The following is an 18,798-nucleotide window of genomic DNA, read 5'->3' as shown; positions in this document are numbered from 1 at the left end:
TACTAGTTAGGTTCACATGACATTTAGATTAACCTGTAGTTTTTAACTGTATTACAAACATCATGTGAACCTAACTAATGTCTAGCAAGGACTTCCTTATTTCTATTTTTCTTTTCTTTTTTTTCCTTTTTTATTTTTGTTCCCAGTGTAGTTTAACATCTCAGGCTGATTTCATTACAATGTCCCTAAGGGTTAGTACGTTTGTATACTAAATATGTATGTATGTATGTGTGTATGTATGTATGTATATATGTGTGTGTGTGTGTGTGTGTATGTGTGAGTATATATATACATATATATACCCACACACACACACACATATACACACACACAAACAAACAAACACACACATTTGGGAGACCTCAAATGCTGTTTCTGATCAGCTGACCCTGGGTTATAAGGCGCTAGTGGATCTGAACCCCGAGGCATTCACAACATGCTTTCTTTCCAGACAGTTTAGGGGCCGGCGGGACTTCTCTAAAATCAGGTCACATTTGCGGGCAGACGACACCACACGGACAGTAAATGATGACCTCATTTGTTTTCTCGACACGGCAAGGTGCAAAGAGCTGCACGTTTTAGGCCAAGCCATCAAACTTGAAATTACCCCCATGAAAATTTCATGCTGTAAAGCATTCCAGTGCCCCCTCACGCAGCCACACTTTTTTCTTTTTCTTTTTTTTTACAATTCCACACTGCCATGGGCGAGTTATAAATAGTGGTAGACTAACGAGCACGATTCGTGCACCTCAATTTGAGCGAACAAGTCCATGCTATCTTGAGCTTGGTGGCTGCATCAATGACTGAGTCTATTTCTGTCTTCAAATTGCCTTAAATGCAATTATCACCAACAATTCAATTATCCACCGAAAATTGAACCACACAAGTCTTGCATATTAACCACGTCTCCTTGCTCACTCTGTGCATTTTAATCTATAGTATATTTTGGTGGGAAAAAAAAAAATATTACTAGGACACTGTGCGCGTAATTTGAGCATAAAGGGCATAACTGCCTTCCAACTGTTAACACAGGTGTCCTTCTGCCTCTGAAAAACAAAACAAATTGATTTTGAGTTTGTGCTGCTGATATTGTACATACAAGATTTGCATTGCTGTTAATTTGTATGTACCATCCTCACAGTGTGTATACACTACTTTTCATTGCCTCTTTGGTTATATCAACTACATCCAGTGGTACATCCTTACAGAAGATCAGCCCAGCAAATGATTTCACAAATGTTTGCCCTTTTGTGAAATCTGCATGAATTTTCGAGATGAAAAATATTTATGTGATTTATGTCTATATGAGTGGTATATCATCCGTCATCTGGCAAAGACAATGTCCATGCCGAGTGATACCCTTTAGCATTACATAAGATGATACAACACATTTTTCATAACACTACATGACTATCTGTACAACAAACATGTCATTATTTAGATAAATAAGTGAAAGTCCATTAGCAAAATACATAGTAAAAATGACCCCCTCCCCCCCCCCTCCCCAAAAAAAGAAAGATCTTCACCACCAAATGACAGTGATTCCTTCTATCTCTGCATACACTTCACACGTAAGACAACATCATGCAACATACATGAACGTGCACGCTAACAGCAGACATGTACACGCAACCTTCAGAATGAGGTTAATGATCACGGCATAGTCAGTCTGAGATCTCCTAAATGACGATGTATGGGTGCAATTTAGCGAACAAGAGTGACATTAATGTCGCCAGAATCACTGCGTGTGATACATTACAATCAGCCTGATTTATGAGTAACATTAATAACCAGCTTGTACGTACTCAGTGAAAAAGGAAGGAACATGGACATGATTTCAAAACAATTGATCTAATCATATTCTCTCTCAACTCATAATGTTATTGTTTCTTTTCTCTCTCTCTCTCTCTCTCTCTCTCTCTCTCTCTCTCTCTCTTGATATTTCTTTCATTTGAGAGTAATTTGTTGTCAACTGATTTATAAATTTAAAAAAAAACATTAAAAATCACAAGTTTCTTTTCCTCTTTGTTCTAGTGCAAGATGATTATGAATAGTACGGCTCCTTTAAAATCTGGAAAGAGGAAACAGAAAATTGTTCAAGGTTGCTCTTCGATGATAAGTCACTAAGACATGTTCTTCATTTGGATTCTATCTCATTGTCAGGGGTGTAGGAAAAAAGGAAAAAGATATACCCCTTTCAGTAACTCATGCATATCTGGCCAGCTCCTGGCCCGAGCTAATTTGGCCCGTGCCAAGCAGTAAAAATTGTGTTCAGTAACTAGCAGAGCCGCGCTACTTTTACAATAACTATTTACGAAACTCGGCCATGTACAGGATAACTGTCATGGTAACTGAACACGCCATTATACAGAGCGGAAGTGCTCCGTATACAGATGCACGGCTAGGGGATCGTGACCTTTGACCGTGCAAGGAATTTTGGCCAGGGCCAGGAGCTGCTATCGTTCATAAACGCTTTGGTTGGCGCCTGGCGCGGGCCTGGCGCTAGCCTGGAGCTGATAAAAGCAGCACCAAAATAGTCCGCTCCTGGCACGGGCCACTTTGGCCCGACCCATTCAAAAACTCAAAATTTTACGACTTAGCTCGGGCCTGGCGCTAGCCAGGGGAGTTACTGAAAGGGGTAATAGTTATTCTTGTCCTCCATTACTAGACCATTTGTTGGATATCTCTGTTACTATTGACTATATATACTTTGATGGGTTTATAGAAAGGATTCACATCTTAGAAATCTTCAAATATTGCCTGTTTCCTCTCTTGATGTGATAAAGTTGGATGTTTTCTTTAAGATTCACAGATATGTTGTAAGCCATCAACCCTCTCCCCAAACCCCCCTCCCCCCCCCCCCCCACACACACACAGACAGACAGATACATTACTAATATCTGGTTCTCATCATATTTTACCACAGAATGATCTGTTCATGGTCATCATAAATCATCCCAAATACTGGTATCGCATTTCATGAGAGACAAATACCTGCACTGGATTTATATCTTCCTCTCCACGAAGAATTTGTGCAAAGTAAGTCGACGACATGATATCACCTGGACAGAAATTGTGTGAGAACATCAGGGAACACTTTATCTCTCATTTTCACATGCCGGCAACCTTCTCTTCTATCTCCAGTCTCCTCCTCGAGTCTCAGCTTCCCTCTTTTCCTTTTCTTCTTCTTCTTGGATCCTAAAACCCGCAGGCTTCGTATAACCTGATAAATACCAATTTATCAGACTGATTTCGGGGTGGCAGCGGCGACAAAGAGAGTCCAAAAAACCGCAGCTTCCTCATTCATTCACTGCATTTCCTCTCCCAGGCCATTAAAACTGTTTTCCGTCCCCCGCTGACCCCAGACGGTCTCTCTTCAGCTCGAGGCGAGAGATACTTTGCATGGGGGTTCACAAATCAGGCGTAATTCAACTCAAACGTGCAGTTTTAATACCCATTCAGCAAGCCTCCCTCACGGGCCATTGCTCAAAGTAATGAGACATTGCAATTTTAAACACATAAAAGTTCTTTGACTTGCAGAAACAATGTAGCATATATTTGAAAATGAAGTCCTATTGATGTGAAAGAACAGGCAGTTTTCTGATGTATTTCCGCTGATTTCCATTTAAAAGAATAAACAGTCCTCAAAATTTATCAAACCTTCCTCAATGTCATCTGTTCATATCAAATCTTGTACTGTATTTGCAAACTTCTTATCCGGACTATGTCTCCTTGTAAATTATTGCCAATTCTTAAATGATATGATAAGTCCTTCATTTGATAGCAATTCAATGATATCAATAAAACAAGAAACCTTCGATGCTTGATCTTGTACCACCGGGCGCTGCCATTTTCAACATTATTCTTACAAAGTGGAACTGGAATATAAAGAGAAACAATACTCTGATAAAAAAAAAGAAAAAGGTGAACAACTGCACACAGGCAGAGATCGGCAGAATTTCCGTCTCATTGATCTCTTCATCATGAGAGACATGACAACCATATGAAGCAGAAGGAAAGTGATAAAAAAAAAAACCCAAGCTAAACAAATATTTTGCCTCTCCTTTTTATAGTGTATGAAATTCAGATAAAGTCATGAATAGATGCATTTTCCGCCAAAGGAAGCATAGCAATAGTACCTTGGGCACCCTTTTGGGCACAGGCACAACATCTTCATCTTTGAATGAAGAGAGTGAATTGGGAAGCACTCATGCTCCTCCAAGGCGAACTCAATTACATATCCATTGATGACTCGTTGCCCACGGCAACCTGTCTGCCACGTGCTCATCTGGATGCAGAAAGCGGTGTAATCCCATCCCCAGGAGGGATATCTCCATCAAAGTTCTTCCTTCTGCATACCAATCAAAAAATTGTATTGATGCAAAAAAAAATAATCACATGCAAACTTTCTTCTCCTGTTTCCTGGTAGAGCCATGGTCTTCTTGGTTTCACGAAAGTTACATTCACATGCAGTTGGCAAACTTGAAGTTCAGGTCGAAAACTTAACTGTCGATGATTAGCTCGACTCGTAAATTCATGACACGGGTTCAATGCGCACTATGAGCGAATCCCGCTTGATGATTATACCAGAAGTGCAGAGTCTTCGCTATGACTTTAAGCCCATAAAAAATAGCACAGCTGGAGGTTGACCCAGAAGCGAATGCACGGCAAGGTTCATGCTAACTCACAAGCTCGTTGATTTTTGTGTCCAAACGGAGCAAAACTATGAGTGGGGACTCCCCATGGCTCATGGATAGAGCATAAACCTGAAGATGTCATGTGACTCTAATCATCGACTAAACTTTAAGATTGCTGACTTTCGAGTGCATCCAATGGTGCTAAACTATAATCTAATCATCGAGAGTTAAGTTTCCGACCAAAAGTTTAGGAACAGCATGTGAACATAACTATAATGTCTGAGGAGCATCCCTCTTCCATCACCCCCCCCCAATTAAAACTGCCCTACAAGCTGCTATTCCAGCCCACCACCCCACCCCCACCCCTTTCTTTTCTGTCCTCCACTGACCAGGGACATTATAATCTTGGTATTCTCAACAATTAAGGGAAAGATAAATTCAGAAAATATCTCATTTCCTTCATGCAAAAGGCATCTCAAGTAGCTGATCATCGACGTGACAGAAAATCTAGTTGACGGAGTTTTAACAGGAAGAGATAGGCCTATACAGATGATTGCTGTCAAGGTTATTAAAAAGCCGCATGATTTCTTTCGCCACAGAGAGGGTTTCAATCAAAGTGATGGCTTATCATTGGATCTCACTCACTGACAACGAAAGCACTGGCTCTTGTCCAACCTGTTATTGTTGCCGTGGAAACTGCAATTTAACGTCACAGATTAATTCCTCTGTCATTCAAAAACTTCTTACCCCCCTCCACATCTTTTCATTCTTATCTCAACCTTGACTGACAGAATGACAGAGTGACGTCCCTTCCTTCCTTCTTCCGGGGAAAACACACCAGCAGATAGGATAAATTTATTATGAACAACAGATTGAAAACGCACACATCATTCCATGACAATTGTGAACATCCACCTGCCATCATCCTGGTTACCATGGAAACCGACATGTACTATTCCAGAGAATACTGGTACTAGTACCTTAACTGCAGAGAATGTGCAATTAATTTGGTTCATCTCTACGTCATTGACAGCCCCTTGTTATCTTCCATCCTCCATGATAACATTACTCTCCACACCAGTGACACATTCCATGATCCTAAGAATGAGGGATACTGTACATCCATTCAATTTAAATAAAGAGTGCATAAAAGATACATAAAGTTTTGGTACCTCAAAAGTTTCCCTGAGTTTCCTTGTCTTAGTTTGTGTTTCATGTGAAAGTACCTTTCATATAACAAACACTGTGAGACTTACTCGCCCCAAAGTGCTCTCATGTCTTAGTAATCATGCAATAATGGTTTCGTACCAGAGCAGAGCGGGCTCTGAAAAATTCAAACGAGCTGTTAGTTTGACTCGACGCTACCGCGATAATCAGTGTACACGTATTGTATGAAACCATCATTGTATGATTACTAAGACATGAGAGCACTTTGGGGCGAGTAAGTCTCACAGTGTTAGTTATATGAAAGGTACTTTAACCTGAAACACAAACTAAGACAAGGAAACTCAGGGAAACTTTTGAGGTACCAAAACTTTATATTATCTTTAACTGTCAATCAACATGGAACATTTTGAAGTAAGGAAATTATCATGGAATTTGCACTTTCCAGAACTCATGGCAGCAGTAAGAACATACAGTTTGGAGAGCAGAATTCTAAATAAGATTCATGAAGATTTTCCATTTCATGGACAGTAAATGAATAAAATGAAGTGAAAATGCATTTAAATCAACCAAAAAATTCATTTTGCAAACATTTTACAGTGGCATTGCATTGTTGTTGTTTTTCATACGTTATTCAAACCTGATTGTCGATACAGGCGTTATGCACTATTTCTTTATCATTAAAGCAGACATAAAGGCACTGATAAGAGTATGAAAAAAAAAAATCACTGAGGCACGGGAAATCCTGTAACCTTCAAATCGAAGCAAAACTTTGATAGAAAAATCCTTTGATGGTCTCTTCTTAGCTGTATTGCCAGAGCTGTCAACATTTACTGGGCGCGTGCAATGCGGATCCAAAAATGGATCTACCGTAAAATGAGGAATTTTCGTGTGCATTTTAATTTCGCGAATTCCGCATGAGACATGATATTTGATTTTATGAATTTTGTATGGAATGATGAAACGTTTCCTGCTTACCCGGTACTATGTCAGTAATATAGATAAGATAATGGTTATCTACATATAAATGGCAGTTTTTTGCTCCCTTGCTGATATAATGTTCTTCACTGATCTTGAAAAGAAAACCCCCAATATTTGCAGGGAACATTCGTATAACATTTCTTCTTGTAGATTACAGAAATGTGTAGGTCAAATCATTTCAAAGTGCCTCTCCTGTACTCCAAGAGATGCCTATAGCAATAGTAGTCAAAGATAACATCAAGCAAAATGTCAACTTTCTTTTCCCACCTAACTTGGTGGTGCTGGTCTTCCAAATTGCTGTTGAATAATTTCTGCATGTTGACACTTGCCTCTTGGGCTGATGGCGTGAAGGAAAGGTGACCAAAATTGCCCCGGTGAAGCGGACATTTACCATACAGCAGTTTTCGTCCCAGTGGGAATGTTCAGATATCACAATATCTGATCCCTGTTAGCATGTCACATAAATTTGTAATGATTTGTATTGTGAGCATGTGCATTATGAATACAGTTTCTTTTCTGCATTCCTGGAACACCACATGTTTTTGATTTGTTTTGTTTTTTTACTTACTTTCACAAATATCGTCAGCTGAGAAGCAGAAGGGCGCTATCGTATTCTAAGATCTGAGTGTATATAAAAGAGAAACAATCAATTTTCATGAAATAAAAAGTTTATTAAATTTTAATCAAAAGGGGATAGATATATAACCATTGTTTCGGATAAAATAGCACCCTCGTGGTTTTGACTTTTAACATTTCACTAAAAATTGAATTAATCTAAAATTGACACAATAATGTAGAGGAGATCAACCTCTACAGTGTGATACAAATAACTCAATACCCCTCAAAATTGCGATAACTCCCTTTTGGTTCTCAGCCGACGGTATGATGTACTGTGGTTCATGTTAAGTTGAAATGGAGTAAAGTTAACCTCTTCTCAAGTCCCACTTTGGATAGGGGGCCCGTTGAGTGGAGACACAGTTGAGCCTGGAAATGAACCCACACAGAACCTAGTACATGGTTACATTACAGAATTTATACAACTTAGTAGCCAGGGCACTGGTATTCATGTCCTGACCACATTCCCTGTCAAAGAAGAAGAAGGGGAAAAAAAAAATTGCACAAAATCCAAGCTGCTAGTATAGAATCAAGGCTAAACAAATTAATGACATGAAGTGTCCTGTTCCTTACAGTGGTTGTTGTTGAAACCCACATAACGGTAGAAAAATAATCATGTGTGATGTCAGTAGGTATAAGCCAGCTTACAAGGAGAGACATAAAGAGAGACTTGTTCATGTTTTGGTCGAAAAGTCATCCAAATTCGTGGGGAAGCAAATGGCTACTTACTCTTCTGGTCTCAACCCCTCCCCCTTCAAATATGCTCCTTAAGTCTTGGCCATCCAACATCATGGCGATCAGTGGAATGAGTAGCCAACTAAGATACAAAGCAAAAGCAATGTGCCAGGTTGCCAGAGGCTCTGTACCTATTACCATGTTTTGCACGAGGTATGAGATATTGAGACCAGCCAACCAAAATGAAAGATGAGCCTGCTTTGTGCGTCATTTGCTATACATGCATTTTCATGTAGGCAGTGGACATTTAGGCCAAGAGCCTGCAGTTGCAGGGTATGCAGGCTCAAGATATGAGATGACTCCCGTAAAGAGAGTTTTGTGGGACATTTGGATCATTGGCATGAATCTTTACCATGAGTTTTTTATGATCTCTTCTTGTTCTATATATGTGTATATTGTGTCCAACATTTCTATGTCACATACTTATAATTCCACCATTTTGAAATCTGGAAGATAGGGACCTACAGAGTTGAATTCCGAGATAAGGTATTCTGTACAATACAAGTATTTGGACAAAAAAAAAAAACAAACAAACAAAAACTGTTACAATCTTTTTTTTTTTTTTTGGTGTGACATTGGTTTTGCTTTCTCCACTGTTTTTATTAAGTGATTGGAAAGACCTTGCACTTAGTTTATCTTAATTCTCAGAACAGTCCCTACATAAGATGAACATCACGTCCAGTTCACACTGGCAATGACTTTCTACTTTTGAGCCAGTTTAAGTGAGAAATTGTCATTGGTTTGTCTTGATATCGAAAAGTTTCTCTTTTCTTTTTCCCGCCCCCTTCTTTTGCTGATGGGTTTCAGACTTACTAAAGAATTTGTTTTAAATCATGTTTTTGAAGCCATTTTCTTGATAATAGATGCGTTTAAGAAGTTGGGATTAGAACTCTGGACCACAGTTATTGGTCAAATGTGAGATAAAGAATTCTATTAAGGTTCTGGTTGGCTTTCACGCTTACAAAATTAACTCAGTCCCCATGAAACATGTTTCAATTCAAAGGCAATAACAAGTGAGTTGTTTTGTAAGTCTGAGATAGTTTCTGTCTGTCTTCTCCTCCCCTCCTACCCTTTCTTTTGTCTTGTGTTATCCAACAGAAATGTTTCAGTATAGCAGGAAATGTAGCAGGGAGTGTAGCAGGAAATGTAACAGACCGTGCAAAATAAAGTTTTCACTCTTGCCCAGGCATGGATGACTTTCACAATGACAAGATACATGTACCCACTGTTCACATTCATTTTGCCGTGGATGGTTGTCATGGCAACACATGGCGGAAGTGCCCATAAGCATGCATGAGATGCGGGTAAGGAGCACCGCCTGCCTGTAAGTCATGTGCGTTCAAACATGAGTTTGATGCACGGAATGCAAATCCTTGTGTTCGTATACGAGTCTATCCTCGTTCAAGTGGAATTATGATAGGCAAACACAAAGGAAGATGAAATTGCTCTGAAGTAGTCACAAATTGAGTTCACAAATACTGGAAAGTCCCTGTCCAGTACAGACCCCAAGTCAAGCATGTGTCAGCAAACACTCATCCAAGATTTTGCCTTCGGTGATACCGTCTGTCCATACTTTTATCAGGACAGGGCTCCTCTTCATGATTTTTGAACAAATTTAATTTTTAAAGGGATCGTATAGTTTTGGTTGAGACCTAATTTCAGGTTTCTGACATATTTTGGTGAGATAATGAGAAACCTCTTATGAAATATGAAAGAGCATGTAATTCCATGAGGATTTCAACGTTTATTTGATGAAAAATGGTTTTGAAATGGCTGAAATATCCAAAACAGAGCGATTTTAGTAAAGCGTGGGACCCACACTTTATTACGATTGCTTTGTTTTACTTTTTTTTTGGATGTTTCAGTCATTCCAAACCCAATTTTCATCAAATAAACTTTGAATTCCTCTTAAAATGGTATGCTCTGCACTATTTCGTAAGTGTTTTCTTGGTATCTCGCAAAAGTTAAAAGCCCAATTCTCATCTCCACCAATACTGTACTATCCCTTTAAAGTCTGTTTTGATATTATATGATGTGATTCACGTCAATTTGTTCAAAACTGCAAAACATAAAATGTCATTTATCATCAGACATTTATTTGGAGTGGGTCTGTACTTTCTTGTCTACTATACATGAGTGCTTGCTACACTCATCATTTTGCAGTGGTAACCCATGCCATGGAGAGAACACGTGAGATATTTCTGCAAAGAATCAATTCAAATTTACTGGCAAAAAGTTGGAAGGTGTAAACAGAGTGTTCTTTAAAACATCCCATCACCCATCAGTGGTGAGAATGTTCCTGTGTGGAAGAGTTGATCAAGTTCCTCCATATAGGACTCTTCGCGATTCTGACATAAACCTGGAACCGTGCGATATCGAGACACATTGTCAGTTGTTGCGCTTTTCTTCAATTTGAATATTCGTCTCCCTTCGTGAACCCAACCCACATGCCACTGTATGCTTTATGTGTGTGTGTGTGTGTGTGAGTGTGAGTGTGTGTGTGAGTGTGTGTGTGTGTGTGAGTGTGTGTGTGTGTGTATTCCAGTCTTTTGTCTCTACTTTTCTTAGCAAACAGGGCAAACCATTTCAAGTGTTTTGTCTTTGGGGAAAAATGAATAATGGTTTCCTATTTGATTTCCCCATCAAATTTACTCAATTAGGATTTATTGCAAACTTTTGAAGATTCATCTCAGAAGTAAAGCTTTTTTTTTTTTTGCCAATTTTATTCAATCATCTTCCTTTATAGTTTTCCTTTTAAAAACTCCAGAAACAGAAAGAGAGTTCGCCATAAATTTGACAAGAATCCGTAAATTGATAGTTGTAGACCTCTGGTATTATTGTAAAATCCTTAGAATGGCTTTCTGTATAGAGCACTCTACTTTCTCTCAATTCAGATACGAGAAAACATTAGAAAAACATGTATACAGATATTCAACAAGGATGCGACATCTATTCAAAATGTAAACAGTCATTGGTGCACGTATGTAGTTTTGATTCTTTTAGTAGTTTTGTTTTCCTTAATCTGCAACAGTTAAAACAAAAAAAAATATTTGCTGCCTAATTGTCACCACACTCTGAAAGCTAAATGTATTGGGGAATTTTTAGATGGCCAATTATAAGGAAATGTGGGCACCTCAGAATATACTTATGCTGGAAGAATTGCACATACATTGTGGGCTTCAAACAATGTTTGTGTATTTACCAGTCTGTCTGTCTGTCTGTCTCGTAGCTCTCTATCTCTCACTCTCCTCCAACCCTTCCTCACTGTGTATATTTTTAAAGGGATGGAACAATTTCAGTTGAGATGGGAGCTACAATGGTCTCCTTATTTCAACACTTACTTAAAGGGATGGTACAGCTTCAGTTGAGATGGGGCTTCAGGTTTCCAATGTTTTTTTTTATGTTGATTTTTTGAGATAATGAGAAACTTCTTATGAAATATGAAAGAGCATACAATTCAGAGAAGAATTCAAAGTTTATTTAATGAAAGTTGGTTTTGAAATGGCTGAGATATCTGAAACAAGGGGATCCCTATCAAAGGTGGGTCCCACCTTTTAGTAGGATCACTTTGCTTTACTCTGTTTTTGGACAGCTCAGCCATTTCAAAACTGATTTTCATCAAATGAACTTTGAATTCCTCTTAGAATTATATGCTCTTTAACATTTCATTAATTGAGTTCTCAGTATCTCGCAAAAAGTCAAAGGCTGAATCCTCACCTCAACCAATATTGTACCATTCCTTTAACGGTGGTCACTATATCAGGTGCATGACCTCATATCAGCCTGTTCCATCAGGGAGAGTAGATAGTCCAAGTATGGCAGTCTGTGTTTGGCCAGCCATTCCTGACAGCTTGATAATGGGGATGAATACAGACAGGCAGATGTCTGCTTCTGTGTAATATCCCCCCCCCCCCCTTACTGGTTGCCCACTCTAAACCTTACAGTTAAAGGGACTGTATAGTTCTGGTTGAAATGGGGATTCTGGTTTTGACTTTTTACAAGATAATTAGAAACTTCTTTTATGAAATTATTAAGGAGCATACAATTCTAAGGGCAATTCAAAGTTAACATGACAAAAATCCATTTTGAAATGGCTGAGATATCCAGAAACGTGTCCTACCTAATGAAAGGTGGGTCCCATTTTTTTATTAGGACCACTTTGTTTTACTTTGCTTTTTTGATATCTTAGCCATTTCAAAATGGATCTTCATCAAATAAACTGTGAATTCCTCTTAGAATTGCATGCTCCGTCATTCATATAAGTGGTTTCTAATCATCTCGTAAAATGTTGAAAATTGAATCCCCATTTCTACGAAAACTCTATCCCTTTAATCACTTCAAAGAAAAATGTATAAAAGAAAGTATTATTAGAAACAAGATTTGTACAAGCAAACCAAACACTAGTGATTCATTGGTTGGCCAATATGATGGGATATTACAAATGCCACAGTATGATTTGTGACATCACTCGTACAATGAGACAGATCTATATATGTTACCGATGGTTGGTGAATTATGCGTATAATTTCCATCCTTGTTCATAGAAACTTTCTAAATATTAGCGTTGAATTCCTACAGCACTTGATTTACAGTCATTTTGGGAAAATCTTATATCCATGCATTATTTTATTTCACTGTGTATTTTTGGATATCATACATCAAGAGAATAATTGAATATAATCTCAAAACAGCTTTTATGACAACTTGTTGACAGTAAAAAGTTAATAGAGCTATTAAAAGAAATACCTGATAGTTGGACAGGAATGATTTTGCATATTATATGGCAGCCATGGGAGTGTAATTATAGCCATTACAGTGTAGGACATATTTGGTGTAGACCCACTCATTTGCCTACACACTGGCAACATGTTCAATGTGTTGTGAACAAAAATGAATTAAACTTTTTGATGAAAGATAAGATGTGCTTAATTTTGGTATTGATGGATCTGGTTAATTTCATTTCACTTCATTTCATTTATTGTCTATAAAATGGGAAATCCTCATATATCAAGTGGCATACGTGGTTACGAATACATAAAACACACATATCAAAGTGAAATATGAGAGGTAATAAAAACAACACACAGTAAATAGTTTCGTTACATAAATAATTCAGAAATCATTATACACCCATGATGAAAAAAAAATACATCTACGACATAAGATATTGCGTGTGTTTCGTCTAAAACCCACATACATAAATGAATGCTTGTCTGACGTTCACGTTTATTCACCATGTCACTTTCCTGAGTCATTACTGTCTTTAAGAGAATTAAGAAAATTAGATAATCTCTTTGCATTGATATAGTTGTTTATACTTTTTACTTGCCAAATCAGAACCGTATACATAGAAACAAAAAATATATCAACATTATATAAAACAGACATGAAAAAGAAATGCTTATCCTAAAGGAATATATGCCTTTAACCTACATTAGGACATATTACAAGTCTTTCTCCTCCCCCCCCCCCCCCCACACACACACACACACTCACAAAAAAGGGTTTTAAAGCAGTGGTAGCAGAGCTCGTGTCTAAGAGAGTACTGGGTAGACCCAATCAATTTAGCCATGGGGCTTACCGTTTGCAACGGCCATTTTCCTTCCATCAAATTTCCATTTGCCGACTAAAATGTCAGCTTTTAGTGATGGGACTGTCGTGTAGGGGATGCAATTTGAGAGAAAAATTGTCCATTTACCCCTCCGCATTCATCCCCTCCTAGATGGTCGCTCGCCTATAAAACGGGCGCATCGCCGCTAGCTAATGTCGTTCCTAAATGCCACCTTGCTCCTCATGAATCGACTTACAGCTGGCGGGGGCCGTCGATATCGGAGCCAGGCACATCAGGAAAGCAATGAACCTGTGATGTGAGATGTTCTAATATCAGTGACAGCTGTCTCGTTCTCACCCCCTTAGGCCGTTAAATTATGATGAAAGATGCTGTGAAAAGAATCTTAAATGTCGCTGTAAAAAAATAAAACAAATAAATAAGGTGGGATATATTGCCTGTAGGAACATATAAGTATAGTGCGTAACATTTACAGACAGGTGTTGATGTGCGTTAGGTGTTAGAAGTTATAAAATGTTGTTTTTCACAAAATTTCAATATAATGAACAGCCTGTTAAATGGGAAAAAGAAATGCATGTAGTCCATTAAGACTCAAGAGCTCATTTGAAGCTGTGCCATTGTGAGTATTCATATATACTCAGAAACAAAGAAATATAAAGAAAAACATCTTGTTACTTTTGTGAAAGGATGGAATCTGACATCGTATTCTTGTTGTTCATGAGGGAATAAACATTGCAAAACTATTTTGCAATGGTTGTTTGATAACTCCTTTGTGTGCCATTGTTTAGTTTTGTTGGTTTGTTGGGGTTTTTTTAGTTGCTGCGCTGGCCTTTGCTCCCTAAAAAGATGGAAAAGACTCAAGATTTGCAGACTTCATGTCTGCAGCCTAGTTAACACTCCTGGGTGAAGCCAGCAACACAATGGCTTAGGTGCGTGGGTCAAGGATGTATGTACATGTACAGTTCGACCTTGATTATCCGGCCATGTCGGGACCGGTGCTCATCCGGATATGCGAAGTGGCCGGATATGGGAGACACAATGTTAATGTATATAGCTGCCGTCCAAGCTGCTGTCCTAGTGCACTGGCAGCTAGGCAGATAATGTGTATGTGTGTATGTTTGTTTGATGTCTGTATCTTTATAGTTGTATTTGTATGTGCCTTTGTGTGTGTGTGTTTTATCATAGGGTAAATGTGGCTTTTGTTTATGTGTGCGAGTGTTGGAGGGATGATTGTCTTCAGAAATGCAATATTCTTTCCCACTCTTCTTGAAGGAGATCCTCAACTGAACACTTGAAGAGGCCTTGTCCCCGATGTTGAATATTTACACACAGGGCCTTGAGTGAGAGAGATAGTCCCAGAGAGGGGAGACAGGGACCTCTTCAGTGTGAGAAACATATACTCTCATCTCAACCTTTGATAGAGAGAAATATATACAGAGGTAGATGGACAGATAGATGGAGAACCCCCCCCCACCCCCACATATACTTTCATCTCAAACTTTGATAGAGAGAGATATATACAGAGGTAGATAGACAGATAGATTGATAGAGAGAGAAACATACTCTCATCTCAACCTTTGATAGAGAGAGATATATACAGAGGTAGATGGATGGATAGATTGACAGAGAGAGAGAAACATACTCTCATCTAAATCTTTGATAGAGAGATATATATACAGAGGTAGATAGACAGATAGGTTGATAGAGAGAAAAAAAAAACATATACTCTTATTTCAACCTTTGATACAGAGAAATATACAGAGGTAGATAGACAGATAGGTAGGTAGAGGGATAGCATATAAACATATACTCTCATCTCAACCTTTGATAGAGAGAGATATACAGAAGTAGATGGATGGATAGATTGATAGAGAGAGAAACATACTCTCATCTAAACCTTTGATATATATATATATATATATATATATATATATATATATATATATATATATATATATATACAGAGGTAGATAGACATATAGATTGATGTAGAGAGAAAAAACATATACTCTTATCTCAACCTTTGATACAGAGAATATACAGAGGTAGATAGACATATAGGTAGGTAGAGTGATAGTATATAAACATATACTCTCATCTCAACATTTGATTGAGAGAGAGATATATACAGAGGTAGGTGGACAGATAGATTGATAGAGAGAGAAACATATTCTCATCTCAACCTTTGATAGAGAGAGATATATATAGAGAGGTAGATAGATAGATAGGTAGAGTGATAGTATATAAACATATACTCTCATCTCAACCTTTGATGGATAGAGAGATATATAGAGGTAGATGGACAGATAGATAGATAGATGGATGGAGGGAGGGAGGGAGAACATGATTATACTCTCATCTCAAACTTATATAAATATATATATATATATATATATATATATATATATATATATATATATACAGAGGTAGATGGACAGATGGAGAAAAAAAAACATACTCTTATCTCAACCTTTGATACAAAGAGATAGAGAGGTAGGTACTAGTAGACAGATAAAGTAGAGAGATAGATATACAAGCATACTCTCATCTCAACATTTGATACAGAGAGATATGTAGACAGGTAGATATACAGATAGATAGGTAGAGAGATAGATATATAAACATATATACTCTCACCATAACCTTTGATAGAGATAAAGAGAGAGGTAGATAGACAGATAGATGATGTAGATAGAGATAGATAAACATAAAATACTCTCATCTTAACCTTTGATAGAGAGAGATATACAAAGAGGTAGATGAACAGAAAGAGAGAAAAACAGAAAAACATATACTCTCAATTTGACCTTTAATACAGAGAAAAAAAAAGAGATGTAGATGGACAGAGAGATAGAGAGGAGGAGGAAGAGGGAGAGAACAATTTCATTTCATAAACTATCTCTGGAAGGGTTATTTGCTTTTCTTTGTATCACACAGTCTTCTTGGCACACATATGGCCATCTCCCCCCCCCCCTCTCTCTTTTTTGTTTCTTTCTGGAATAGAGTGGAGCTCACTTTCAATGATGCATGCTATGCAACCTTAACACTAGTAAAATATTTCATGTTTGTCGCCACTAAACATGCATTCATTGCATGCTCGTCTGTTAAAAAAACAAAACTCAAAACCACTTCTGATATCCCATACAATGATTTGCCTTGGGAACATTGTTCCCCATTGTGCAATGTATAAAGGAACAAAGAAGTCACGTAGTCTGTAATATGTGCATTGGTTGTTGTAGTGATGTTCACATGGATACGTTTTGATATCTTCAATTAGAAATGGCTGTCTTCCTTCGTGATACTCTTGATATATTTAATAGGTCCACTGTGAAAAAAAGCAGGTAGTGCATCACCCAACACTAGTAGTTTCTTTTTTTCCAGGGCCAAAGCTGTAGAATATAGAAAATAATGTCTCTAGGTATGAAATATCTAACAGTGCAATCCTTGTCTTGTGTTGTCTGAAGGTTTGTTGTGTAAACAAAGGAGCCTCTTGTTAAGTCTTAAGTGAATTAACATTACATAAATTCACGTAATGGTTATGAAACATTTGTCATTTCTGTTATGCAAACCACAATAATAACCACAACTTTGGCTGAGTCTCATCAGTTATGAAATTTCATTTGTTACAGCTTTGCAAACACCATTATAGCCACAGATATTTCTGACATTCATTGTATGTTAAAAAGGTATTAAGTCTAAATTCCCCAAAGGATCTTCATAAATCATAGAAATGCATATTACAAGAGTGTACTTCCGGTGCTTTCCGGTTCTTCTGTATCATCATGTTCTCCAACTACAAATATTTTTAAGAAAAATCTGAAAAGACACTTGTTAGAAAGTTAGAGTGGTTATTATGAAATACATTATGATTGTAGATAATTTTATGGTTTTTGTTTTCTAGGGGTGATATGACTAAACACTATAATTTCATTAATGATAATATATTTTTTGTGTATGTTTGTCTGTTTGTTTTTTTGTTTTTTTGTAATATTTTCACCTGTCCTATGTCTTGATCGTAATGCAATATTATTTCCTATCATTCTTTCTGTTGGGAACTACCCTGACAAAACTTCGGTCTTTTGTAGTTTCCATGTTTCATTTATAGTTGTTATATGTCATTGTATGCATGTTCATGTACTCGTTTACTGTCCTCAGTTTGTCATTGTACAAATTATATGTTTTTTAAATGAAACAGAATAAAGTTCAAGTTTTTTTTTTAATGTCATAAATGCCTCTTTACCTTCACAGCTCTTAGTTTGCCAATTGGCAGGGATGTCTTAAAACTAATGTATATGCCATAAACCCTAAATGTTTGGCGAGTCTGATATTTCATGAAACAGGACTTCCCAACAAATTTGTGAATGGTTCAATTTGCGATTTGTAGAGTGTAGTAATGAATGGAGAAATGTATGCGTGCATGTCATGTTCACGTCGGGATCAGAGTTAGTATTTCTTGTGTGTTGGGAAATTTGCAGTTAGCACCCAACTCATGAAATTCATGAAAATTAAAAAAAAAAAAACCTGCAACTTTGTATTAAGTAATTGCCATTGAATAGAGATCACCCAATCCCCTGAATTGCTATTGTGTCACCGTGGGTGGTTTGAGACACATTGTTGAGCTATCTTACTTACCATTACGTCAAGTTCAGAAGAATTAACTGAAGGCTGATGAAAAAAAAAAAAAACTTAGTTGGTTACAGCTAAGCTTCTGGGCACATAGAGGGTTAAAAGGTATGGAGCCTGAAAAAGAGAGAGAAAAAGGCAGACATAACACTCTCTATTCTTTCTTCTGTCTCTTTACAGATTCTTCATCAGATCAACAAGGGTGCCTACGGCCAAGTCCTCAAGGTACAACGAAAGGAGGATGGTGAAATATATGCCATGAAGGTGGGTACCTCTTTCTCACCCCTGTTTAGATGGGTAATGTCATACTGTGCCATTTGACTCATTCAACTTGGAAGGCAAGTGCACAGAGATTATTGCTCTTCCAAGAGCTATGCAATGTCTGTTTTGTTTTATGTTTGTTGGTTTTTTTTTTTGAGAAATTGCATTTGTTTTTGTCTCTGAGAAAGAAACACTTACGCTGTTGGTACAATT

At 37.6% G+C, this 18,798-nt stretch overlaps 1 protein-coding gene across 2 annotated transcripts in view; it reads left to right on the top strand.

Annotated features, from left to right (window-relative positions):
- Window positions 1–18,798, top strand: part of LOC139744167 (ribosomal protein S6 kinase-related protein-like) — a 123,811-nt gene that overhangs the window by 32,342 nt on the left and 72,671 nt on the right. For both annotated transcript variants that reach the window (XM_071654621.1, XM_071654620.1), the window contains exon 3: window positions 18,505–18,588. In XM_071654621.1, coding sequence (XP_071510722.1) covers window positions 18,505–18,588 — 84 coding nt within the window. The remainder of the gene's footprint in view (window positions 1–18,504; window positions 18,589–18,798) is intronic.

Source organism: Diadema antillarum, unplaced genomic scaffold (assembly GCF_040938485.1).
Source record: "Diadema antillarum isolate AM-2024a unplaced genomic scaffold, OU_Dant_1.0 seq00001143_RagTag, whole genome shotgun sequence".
In the NCBI taxonomy this organism is placed as follows: Eukaryota; Metazoa; Echinodermata; class Echinoidea; order Diadematoida; family Diadematidae; genus Diadema; species Diadema antillarum.
Note: the sequence above shows the minus strand (reverse complement) of the source record. Positions and strands in the feature narration are given on the sequence as shown.